Below are 11261 nucleotides of genomic sequence, written 5' to 3'. Positions count from 1 at the left end.
TGAGAGTGCCAGGGTGCTGGGTGAGGAGCAGAACGGATTCCGAGTGGACAGGCGAGCAGAAGATAATATGTTTGTTGTAAATGAGCTGATTGAAAGGAAAAAGAGAGAGGGAGGGAAACTGTACTTAGGCTTCCTAGATATAGAGAAAGCTTATGACAGGGTGAATAGAGATGTGTTATGCAGAGTGCTTGAAAAAGTTGGGCTGAGTGATAAGATTGTTAACATAATTAGAAGTATGTATGTAGGTACAAGAGCAAAGTATAGACTAGGTGATCTAGAGACAGGTTGGGTGAAGAGTGAAAGAGGAGTGAGACAAGGCTGTATATTATCACCAACATTATTTAGTCTTTTCACAGAGGAATTAGCAGTCAGAATGAGGAGAATGAATGCAGGAGTGAGAATTGGAGAGGATAAAGTATGTGTGTTGTTGTATGCGGATGATGTGGTGGTTATGAGTGAGTCTGCTGAAGAACTACAGAGTCTCCTAGATGTGGTAGGGGGTTATGGAAGGGATTTTGGGGTTAGGTTCAGTAGTGAGAAGAGCAAAGTAATGATAGTGCATAGCACGAGAGAGAAACAACTTGGAGTCTGGAAGGGAATGAGTTGGAACAGATGGAAGAATAAAAGTATCTAGGAGTGTAGATGGATGTGAATGGATGCAGGGCCAAGAATGTAAAGATAAGTATGGCAAACCAGTGGGTAGGCCGTTTAGGGAGTGCAGCGAGGATGAGAGCGAGCAAGTATGATGTCATCCGTGAGGTTTGGAAGAGTGTGGCTGTCCCGAGCATTATGTATGGAATGGATGTGATGACGTGGAATGACAGTGAGATAGAAAAATTGGAAGTGGGGCAGAATAGGGTAGCAAGAATGGCACTGAATGCACCAAGGTTTGCAGCAGTAGAGGCTCTTAGGGGGGACATGGGATGGAGCACGTTTAGGGAAAGACTAGTAAAGGCAACCTTGAGATATAAAGTGAGACTGGAACAAATGGAGGATGCAAGATTAGCAAGGAAAGTATACTTGTGGAGTATAAGAGATGGCAAATGGGCGAATAAATGTGGGCGAATGATAGACAGAAATGTTATGCTAAGTAGGTGGGTGTACCGACCCTTTGAAGATAGACAGAATGTGTTTGAATGGAGAATAACAAACAGAAATGGAGAGGGGTTTGAGTGGGATGTAAGAAAGTGGAAGAATGTGATAGATATGGCAGTTAAAGATGAGGGATTGAGCAAGTGGAAGAATGAGATGGAAAGAAAGGAAACTCTCGACTGGTATAGGGAGAAAGAGGCCCCAAAGTGTGAGGTGTGGTATGAGGGAAGCCTGGGAGGTGATCTTCTTTTCCGTGCTAGAGCGCAGTGTCTGGATGTGAATGCAAGGAACTATAGATGGTCTGAGTCCCGCAGCAAAGTGTGCCAGATGTGTGACAGGGGTGTGGACGAGACTGTGCAGCATGTAGTGCTGGAATGCAAGAAGTATGACAGGGAGAGAACGAAGATGATGCATGTGTTTTTGAGCGAGATGGGACGTGATGTAAACGGGAGGACTGGAAGGGAGTGGATGCTGCTGCTGCTGGGGCTCAGTGGAGAGACGAGTGGACGAGTGATTGAGGCAGTGAAAGAGTTCTTGGAAGGCATGTGGCGTGAAAGATGTAGGGAATGATATCTTGCCCCGAGAACATTGACTTTCCGCATGTTTTGTTTTCTTTTCTTTTCACAGGAGCTGCCGATATAAAGGCCTGGCTGGGGAGAAATCCCGAGCCACCTGTGACATCAAGATCAAGATCAAGATCACGAATAATAATGATTCCAAGGCCTTACCGCTGTTATTAAGGCCCCGGCAGGACTTAATTGGGGTTTACTAATGACAGGACACGCGATAAAAGGGCAAAGGGGCAGTTAAATAGAGTAATTAATGTTTCCGAGGTTAAACTAAAACTATTTATGTCAGCGATAATATACCTAAGCACTGCAAAAAAAAGCCCTATTAATTAAACATTTCGACCCTATCTCTAAATAAATCTAGTTATTGGAGCGGAAAAGACAGGTCCAGGGTCATTTAATTCAAGTACGAGAATCTATTGAGCTGGCAGGAATCAGCTCGCAGCTGGAAAATAGCTCGCATAGGGGACTTGAAACAATGATTAATTTTCAATATATCACTCACTGCTATCGTTTAACTGTCCCTTTGCGACTTCAATACACTGCAAATACATCAGATAAACACTTAAAATCAGTAGAAGGCTTTAAAACAAACACATAGGAGATTACATAGGAGGAACTACTCTGAGCTGATACTCTCTCCTGGTTTGGGCAATCTCAACGCTTATATATAGATCACAGGTGGTTAAAGAGACATAAATCAAGGCAAATTAAGACGTTTTTTGCTGTCTTTACCCCATTGGACATGTGTAGTGGGAAGTGTCGCGACTTATTTCCCCGAGGAGGTATTTCTCGCATACACCTGGAAGCCACATTGTCATCCGTGAAGGGAGTCGGCTCTTATATTTTTGTGTTTTTTGAAGCGAATTATCCGTTGCCGAGGGAGCCATGCATCTAGAAACGGTAAATAGTCCCTTGTGATTGTTTTGGGTGGGTGAGGGCAGTGAATTAAAGCTTGTAATAGGTGGAAATAGGGAAAATGTATCGGTGGGGGGAGAGGTGGATTTAAATGGCCGCCGTGGTTGTTCAGAAGTTCATCGTTTTTTACTGATTTCCGGTAAAGTAGAGTACATAGCGGCACGGGGCTTGAGGGGGATGGCGACACGTGCATTGCATTCCTGTGTGTGAAGTTGGAGAGCGGGATATAAGCCGGTAAGGTCAGAAAGGCCAAGTATATAACTGGCTTGGGGTGTCCGGCTCCATATATGACCTTAATTATTAATGACCTCTAAGACATTCGGGCACTATGATAGGGAGAACTGAGATGAATGACCTAATGTATGGGGTCAAATGAGGTGTGAGTGTCTTAAATATTGAATTATGGGCGTTTAGCGGTGAGGTCATAATGGCGTAACCGGCGGATGGAGCGAACCATATGTGACGCATTATCTCAGTTATCAATAACACCTAAGAACTTTGAACACTATGAGAGGGAGAACTAAGCTGAATGACCTAATGTATGGGGTCAAATGAGGTGTGAGTGTCTTAGATATTGAATTATGGGCGTTTAGCGGTGAGGTCATAAGGGCGTAACCGGCGGATGGGAGCGAACCATACGTGACCTTATATCCGTGAGTTTTGACCAGTGTAAGATGCCTGGGTACTCCTATATTAAGGATTAGGGTGTATTTGTGTTGTATTATTGCAGATATGAGGTGTGGGTTGTGTTACTCAGGAAATATTGAAGGTTAACGTGAGCTAGAAGTGTTTTAAGGGTGACTCGTCTAGCGGGCGGGGTGACTTTTACGAATTTTTCAGATTTATTTATTTCAGTGTTATTTCTCTTGATTTTTTTGCGTTTTCATCGTCATGGTTGTGATTTCATGTGTGTTTGACGTGGTATTGATGGTGATTGTGGTGATTTTAGGTGATGCATGTGGTGGTGATGACCCGGGGTGGTGAACCTATTAACTCTAAGGGGGAATATGTAGGTTAGCGTTGTTGCCTTGACCACATGTGCTTACCCTAGACCATCGGGTGTCATTCTAGAGTTATACATGCTCCTGGTACTGTGAAGGCTGGCATGAACCTATATTTTGGCTGTCAATAATTTCTTTGCTGTCACAGGAGGTTAAGGTTAAAATCTAAGTTTAATCCAAGGTTAGGATAACTTAGTGATGACCAGTATCTTATCCTAGACCTGGGGGCTTCGTGGTGCAGTGGTTAGCAGTTAGCACACTCGGCTCACAACCGAGAGAGCCTGGGTTCGATTCCCGGGCAGAGTGGGAAAATTTGGGAGGCTTTTCCAATACCCTATGCCCCTGTCCACCCAGCAGTGTACCAGGTATTAATTGGGGGTTGTGTCCCGTCTCCTGGGATCTGTTCCCTTCTATAATTCCTTCCCCTTCTGTCTCTCTCCGGCATATGACCACAGATGTTGCGCCAACTAAATGAAATTTTCCAACTTTTTTATCCTAGACCATCGGGTGTTATTCTAGAGGTCTGCTCATGGTACCGTAAGGGCCGGAATTGACTTATTTTGTCTGTCAATTTTTATCTTGCTCTCACAGGAGGTTACGTTAAAATCTAAGTTTAATCCAAGGTTAGGATAACTTAGTGCTATTTTTTTTTTGTTAATGTTTCTGATATTTTTCAGCCCTTGAATATATAAATAAGTGTGAAGGGATGAGACTTGGGTGTTTTTTCTGGAATAACACCCACTTGTTTAGGATAAATAAGCAGGATAGGCCTCTCACCACACTGCCGTTGATGTCACTGGCGGGAGAGGTGGCTACGGTCATCTCCATACTGACCGCCTCTTAAAATATTATCTTGGGGTGCAACGCAGTATATATTTGTTTTATTTCATTGTGGTAGTAGAGCGCACGGCAGGTACGGTTTACCCGGTAGCTGTGGGGATCATGTTTCTTAACTCGGTAGCAGTGACGGGCCAAATCTGTGTCTTTACCGTGTAGCAGCGACGGGCCAAATTTGTGGCTTTACCGAGTAGCAGCGATGGGCCAAATTTGTGCCATGATATAAACCCCCCAAAATAGATGATACATAATCTGATCACAAATGCTTTATATATAATATGAAATGGTTTGTGTGATGGGTGATTTTTTTCCATTTTTCTTGTTTGGAGGGACCATTAAGAACCATGATCCCTGCTGCTACTACCGGGTTAAAGGCCCTTCCCTCTAAGCGAGAAAAATGAGAAAAAAATCATCACTCACACAAACCACTTCATAATATATATCAATGCATTTGTGATCAGTTTATGCATCATCTATTTATTTATTTATTTATTTATTTTTACGTCTTGGCCTATTGCGCTGGTAGGCTTCTTCCCGGTGGATCCTGATGGTCGGTGGTGGGGTTTATATCCTTCTTAATATATCAAGTTACATATCATGGCAAGAATTTGGCCCGTCGCTGGTACACTGTAAAGCCACAAATTTGGGCCCTTGTTACTACCAGGTTAAGTTAGGTCTTGTTAGGATAGCTCAGCAAGTTTGGGCAGGTTAGGATAGCTTAGATTTAATTCTCTAAATATATGGTCTTGGGGGGGGCACACCTGGAGATACATTTCTGTTTATATTGTGTTTTGTCAGTGGCTTGCTAAGGCTAGATTAGTTTCATTAAAGTTTGGTTAGGATGACTTAGATTTAATTCTCTTTATATATAGTCTGGGATGACACATTGAGGCATATGGTTTTACTTTTTGCATATTTGGCGTCAGAACACAGGCTGGGGAAGGAGACGGTGGCTGAGTGGTTAGCGTGCCGGTCCTGCGTTCGCTGCGTCATGGATGATGAGGGTTTGAATCTGCCGCTGCCACAGACTACTTGTCCTGAAGACCACCACCATCATCCCGGACTGTATGGGACTGTCCAAGGGAAAGCAAGATGGGGCTGCTATAAACACTTGCCGGCTTGGGCCCCCCACCAGGCCCAGCCAAGGGAGGTAAGGAAAAAAAGTATGGCTAGGTTTGAATAAGTTTTAGGTTAGAATAGCTTAGTATTAAATTATCTTGTAACTATTATTATTGTCAATATTATCATTCCTATTACGCGTACTATTATCCAGCTTGTAAGGGACTGTATGCATATACAAATACACTGTATTGCCAAGAAACAAGAGGAATTAACTATTTTAATGATAAATATAAGTGAATCTCGTTATTGAGGACCAGGAGACAGATTTTGTGTTGGAAGTCCGTAAATATAAGAGGCTGAGTACAACAGTCTGGCAATGTTGGCACTGCCTCAAAGTATAGGCCTGGCTGTATGTATAGAGTTATGAGGAGAGAGAGAGAGAGAGGGAGGGTAGAGGAAGAAAAGTATGTAAAAAAACAAATATGAGAGAGAGTATCAATTAATTATCTTAATTATACAGCCCTTGATAGAGAGAGAGATTTTATAATATATTATCCCATGCTGTCTTTCCCGGTACAAGACTTTGAGAGTGGACACATATTTGCAGGTTGGTGTAGCAGTGCTGGGAGGTTCCATAACACAGGGCACTCCTCACCTCAACAACAGTCTCTTCACCGACAAGTAATTCTTCACCAACAAGCTTTTCAGCAGCTTGGAGAAATAGGTAAGCTTTCTTTACTCACTTCCTGCCCTGCCTTCATTACCCCCGCCAGAAGCCCCCAATGGGTGAACCCGATATATTGAGCTGTAAAATGTTCAGCAGCTCACTTAGTAACCAAATGTGTTGTAAAATATTCACTACATCCCCTTGCTTAGAGGGAAATGCCTTTTAACCTGGTGGTGGTGGTAGCAGCGGGAATCATGTTTCCTAACCCGGTAGCAGCAGGAATCATGTTTCTTAATGGTCCCCCCAAGCGAGAAAAATGAGAAAAAATCACCCCTCACACAAACCATTTCATAATACATAACAAAGCATTTGTGATCAGTTTACACATCATCTATTTTTGGGGGGTTTAAATCATGGCACAAATTTGTCCCGTTGCTGCTACACGGTAAAGACACAAATTTGGCCCGTTGCTGCTACACGGTAAAGCCACAAATTTGGCCCGTTGCTGCTACACGGTAAAGCCACAAATTTGTCCCGTTGCTGCTACACGGTAAAGCCACAAATTTGTCCCGTTGCTGCTACACGGTAAAGCCACAAATTTTTCCCGTTGCTGCTACACGGTAAAGCCGCAAATTTGGCCCGTTGCTGCTACACGGTAAAGCCACAAATTTGTCCCGTTGTTGCTACACGGTAAAGCCACAAATTTGGCCCGTTGCTGCTACACGGTAAAGCCGCAAATTTGGCCCGTTGCTGCTACACGGTAAAGCCACAAATTTGTCCCGTTGCTGCTACACGGTAAAGCCGCAAATTTGGCCTGTCGCTGCTACCGGGTAAGAAACATGATCCCCGCAGCTACCGTGTTAAGCATAGGGTGCATTTACTGGGGAGGCGGTGGCTGAGTCGTCAGAGTAACGGCCTCGTGTTCAGGAGGACGCGAGTTCAATCCCCGCCTGGTGCCACCAAGCTGGGATTTTTCAGCCGCCGCCGAGTGGCTTAAAACTACCCACATGCTGTCCAGAAGACCACCTATCAACCCGGACTCTAGATTCTAGGATCAAAGATGAGCTCTGGGAGGGCAGCATGAGCCAATGCAAGATGGCGCCACTATAAACACTCGCCTGCGCCAGAACGGGCTGGGCCGACCATCAGGACCTACCGGAAAGAAGCCTTGGACCGACCATCAGGATCCACCGGGAAGAAGCCTACCGGCGCAATAGGCTGCAATGTAAAAAAAAAAAAAAAAAAAAAATGATATATGTTTGCCAAAGTGCTTACTATGCACTGGATACATATTATGCATGCAAGATTGGTTTTGCTTTATAATATAGTTAGATTAATTTGATTTATTTATTCAGCCCTTGACAGAGAGGAAAGTAATATTTCTTATTGTACAAGGGACTTACCACAGACATGTCGCCAACCTGATTTTGTATAAGTTTAAACCAGGAATAAGTCACCTCAATCCTGGCATCAAAGTTCCTTAAGCCCCTAACTCACTCACCGGTGCTAATGCAGGAGTCAAGTCATAATTATACAGTAAATATTGGTGGGAAAAAGACTCCTAATATTGGCCGCATCATGTGTGGAAATACATATTAAAAGGAAGCCTAGCCAGCAGGGAGGGAGGAGGAGGCTCACTACATGGTTTGGTCTCAAAAGCTAACAGGCTATATTTTCACCTGCAAGGGTAGATATATATTTTTCTGCTTACTTTTTGCCTTATTTTACAGCCTTTGACAGAGAGGAAAGTAACACATAAACTGATCACAAATGCTTTGATATATAATATGAAATGGTTTGTGTGGGGGGTGATTTTTTCTCATTTTTCTTGCTTGGAGGGACCATTAAGAAACATGATCCCTGCCACCACCGGGTTAAGTTAAAGTTTTCTAAAGAAAGAATTGCTACATTACATTTGTAAGTCACTGACACAACAAAAACACTCACCACCATCACTTTGTTGATGCGTCATGGACAGCGATATTAGGTAGGGTTAGACACACGGGAGCCAAGGTTCAGAGGAGCTGCCTCGTGCAGGCTTACCGGCCTCTTGCAGACTCCTATGTTCTTATGTCACTGGACGAGGTGGAAGTACGCTTGGGTGCCATAGTAGGGGTCAAAATGCAGTGTGTGTATTCCAGAGAAATGTTCCACTCACAGTGCTGGCTAGCTTCAGACTGAGGAGAAAGACAGTTAAATTGAACATATTGCGTTAGTCAAACGTATCTTCTTAACCCTTTCATTGCTAAGTGCTCACAGTGAGACTATCCCCTCAGGCGCGCTCGGGCACCCCAGCGGGGGAAGGGGATCTCTTTTAACCTCTGTATCTCAAAAACTATTCATCAGGGTTGCCAGATGTCCGACAGCAGTTGACGGCCAAATCTCACCCAAAGTCACGGCCAAATCGGCCAATTTTTTTCAGTTTCCTGCCAAATTTCAGGTAAATTCTGCCAAATGCGAAAATATTATATGCAGAAAATACTTTGTCGCAAAACAAATGTAAAATAAATGCGCGGACGGAGTACATGACCCAACATGGTTATAAACAATGTAGTTTTAGCACCATAGACAAATTAATAAGGTAACAAATTTTAAAACTTACCATTTGTAAGGCACTGACGTTGTTAGTTGAAGTATTCCAGTATATCCTCTATTTCTTCCTCTTGGTTTGGAGTGGCATACATGTTCGCAGCGTTGAATAGTTGCAGCATGCGAGCTGTAACCTTGAAGTCCTTACAGCATTTATTTTGGAACTGAAGGTGCGAGCGAATTCGTATGATGGAATCCAACATGTCAGTATGAAGGCGATTTCTTGATTTTGTTTTTACGTTAGTCACCGTTGAAAATATTCTTTCAACCACTGCGTTGCTGACTGGGGTTGTTAGGCAAGCCAGGACATAATTGGATAATTCTTTGAAGACGTACTTCCCTGATGACGTCTTGTACTGCTGTACTCTTGACCAAAAAGATACAGAATCTAAAGGAATTTCACCATCAAAAATTGACTCTTCAGTCCATGCTACGTGTAGTATTTTTCTATATTGCTCTTCAATGATATCTTCATTGCAGCTACGCAGGTGAGGTAGGGGTAGGTTTGTGAATGATACACGTTCTACCTGGCTCAATACCTTCTTTGGAGTGAATGCACTTAATTCTCTGAAGATATCTTTGGCCACTGGTAGTCTTTTCTCGACCTGAGTCAAAGCTTCTAGCAAAAGATTTGAGCATCTTTCTTTGAGTTCATTTACCTTACGAACAGCTTCAGCAGAATATTTCTGACTGCTTAAGAAGGCATCCAACTCCTGTGTGAATTTAGCACCATAGTCCACCTTGTGTTGTGGTAGTGCTTTACCCATTCTGTCGACAACTCTGTCTTGCAAGCTCTTGTGATGTAGAACCAATTCTCTGAGCAGTTCTTGTGGGTCACCATCAGTTGTTTGGAAGTGTGCATTAACCCTCTCGAATTCTGAGACAACTGGTGTGACAAAGTGAAAGTAGAGCTTATTAAGAGGGTCTTTGAGCATGTTCAAGATTTCTCGTGCCTTATAGCGACAAGAGGCATCTGCTACAGGCAATGCAACAGCAAAATAAGCTTGCAGCTCTTCCCAGTTTACTAAAAGATTGTAGAGAACCTTTCCTCTTACAAGCCAACGTGTATTTGAAAGCTTTTGAAAAGGAAGAGGAGTTCCCTTTCTCTATTCATTGGGATCCATAACAAGGAAAAGTTCCTTGTACTTCTCTCTGCGGATTATGCTCTTGCTAAACCACTTAGGGATTTCATGCAGAAGATATCCAAGACTAGATGGAAGCTTATCAAATGCCTTTTCCACGCAAAGGGATAGTGAGTGGCAGACACACTTATTTAGCTGACAATATGGTGACTGCTGTCTCACTCTGGACCACACAGAGTTGTGTTCTCCTGTCATTGAAGACGCGCCATCACTTGCAAATCCAACACAGTCAGACAGCGTTAATCCGATCTTTTCAAGCAGAGTGTTCAGTGCTAAGAATATATCATTGCCTGTAGCACCAACAACTGGCACCAACCCTACAAACTCTGTGGCAATTTTGCATCTTGACTCACTGAAATATCTAATTACAACACATACATGCTTGTTTACTGCCAAATCTGTTGCCTCATCAACAAGGACAGAGAATTTCTTACCCTTCACATCCTCTTTCAACTCATCCAGCAAGGCGGGAGAGACAACTCTAGAAATAAGCTTAGTACACTTGGTACGATGGAGCTGAATATTTTGTAGTTCACTTCCTCTTCCATTTCTTCTGATTATCTCACCAATATGGTCAACATTTGCCATACTGCAATGGCAAAAAATAGCCACAGCTAATTCTAGTTCAACTCGCTTCTTCTCTTCTTTTCGCTCTTGTGGAGAGAACATTTCTCGCAGACCCCTGCTACCTGACGCAGCTTTCACTCTACTTGCATGTCCTTTGCTTTTTTCGTGCTCTGCCAAACGACTGGCCCTGGGAGCAAGGGTAGTTTTACAAAGTTTGCAGAATGCATTCTCACTCCCATCACTTGTCCTCGTAACCCATACAAACTTTTCTTCCCATGAAGGATTATACTTTCTCCCACTGTCATAACGTTCTTTCCACGACGATTTCACAGAGGCCATGGTTGACGTTCCAAATAAGGTATGTGTCTACAAAAGAAAAAAAAAATCACTTGCTTATCACGACACTCGAACGGCGGAAGCGGGGAAGGGAGACTAAAGGAAGTGTGTGACGTGTCTCTTTCATGTACCGCGGTACCCGACTACCCGTACAGGTTTGGTTTCTGTATGGTTACCATGGCGACGGACAGGAGGCCTGTCAACATCCCAACGTCGAGGAAGATACAAATTTTTTAGCAGCTATTTTTCTGCATTTCAGCCAAACAACGACCAAAAATCGGCCAAATAATTTGGCCGTAAAAATCCCCGATCTCTACGGCCAAACAACACTGTTCACGGTCAAATTTAACTAATTTGGCCGGAAAATCGGCCATCTGGCAACCCTGCTATTCATCACAGCTACAAAACAAAAACACCATTGGAAAGAGGAGGCCAAGATCTATAGGATTCAGTAATGTAAACCTCTCCTGCGAAAGTACAG

General features: G+C 43.4%; 1 protein-coding gene and 1 long non-coding RNA gene across 3 annotated transcripts in view; one reads left to right on the top strand and one right to left on the bottom strand.

The window, feature by feature from the left end:
• The first annotated feature begins 2396 nt into the window (after positions 1–2396).
• The window catches only part of LOC126983108 (uncharacterized), a 15379-nt gene continuing 6514 nt past the window's right edge, over positions 2397–11261 (top strand). For both annotated transcript variants that reach the window (XR_007735511.1, XR_007735510.1), the window contains exons 1-3: positions 2397–2564; positions 5351–5567; positions 6087–6203. This is a non-coding gene — a long non-coding RNA (uncharacterized LOC126983108). The remainder of the gene's footprint in view (positions 2565–5350; positions 5568–6086; positions 6204–11261) is intronic.
• The window catches only part of LOC126983097 (protein ZBED8-like), a 4202-nt gene continuing 583 nt past the window's right edge, over positions 7643–11261 (bottom strand). Inside the window, exons 1-2 of the mRNA XM_050835601.1 lie at positions 8749–11261; positions 7643–8572 (exon numbers count right to left, since the gene is read on the bottom strand). The exon at positions 8749–11261 is cut by the window's right edge and continues 583 nt beyond it. Coding sequence (XP_050691558.1) covers positions 9842–10783 — 942 coding nt within the window. The 5' untranslated portion in view covers positions 10784–11261 and the 3' untranslated portion in view covers positions 7643–8572; positions 8749–9841. The remainder of the gene's footprint in view (positions 8573–8748) is intronic.

Source organism: Eriocheir sinensis, chromosome 5 (assembly GCF_024679095.1).
Source record: "Eriocheir sinensis breed Jianghai 21 chromosome 5, ASM2467909v1, whole genome shotgun sequence".
Taxonomy (NCBI): Eukaryota; Metazoa; Arthropoda; class Malacostraca; order Decapoda; family Varunidae; genus Eriocheir; species Eriocheir sinensis.
This window is presented reverse-complemented; position numbering and strand designations above follow the sequence as displayed.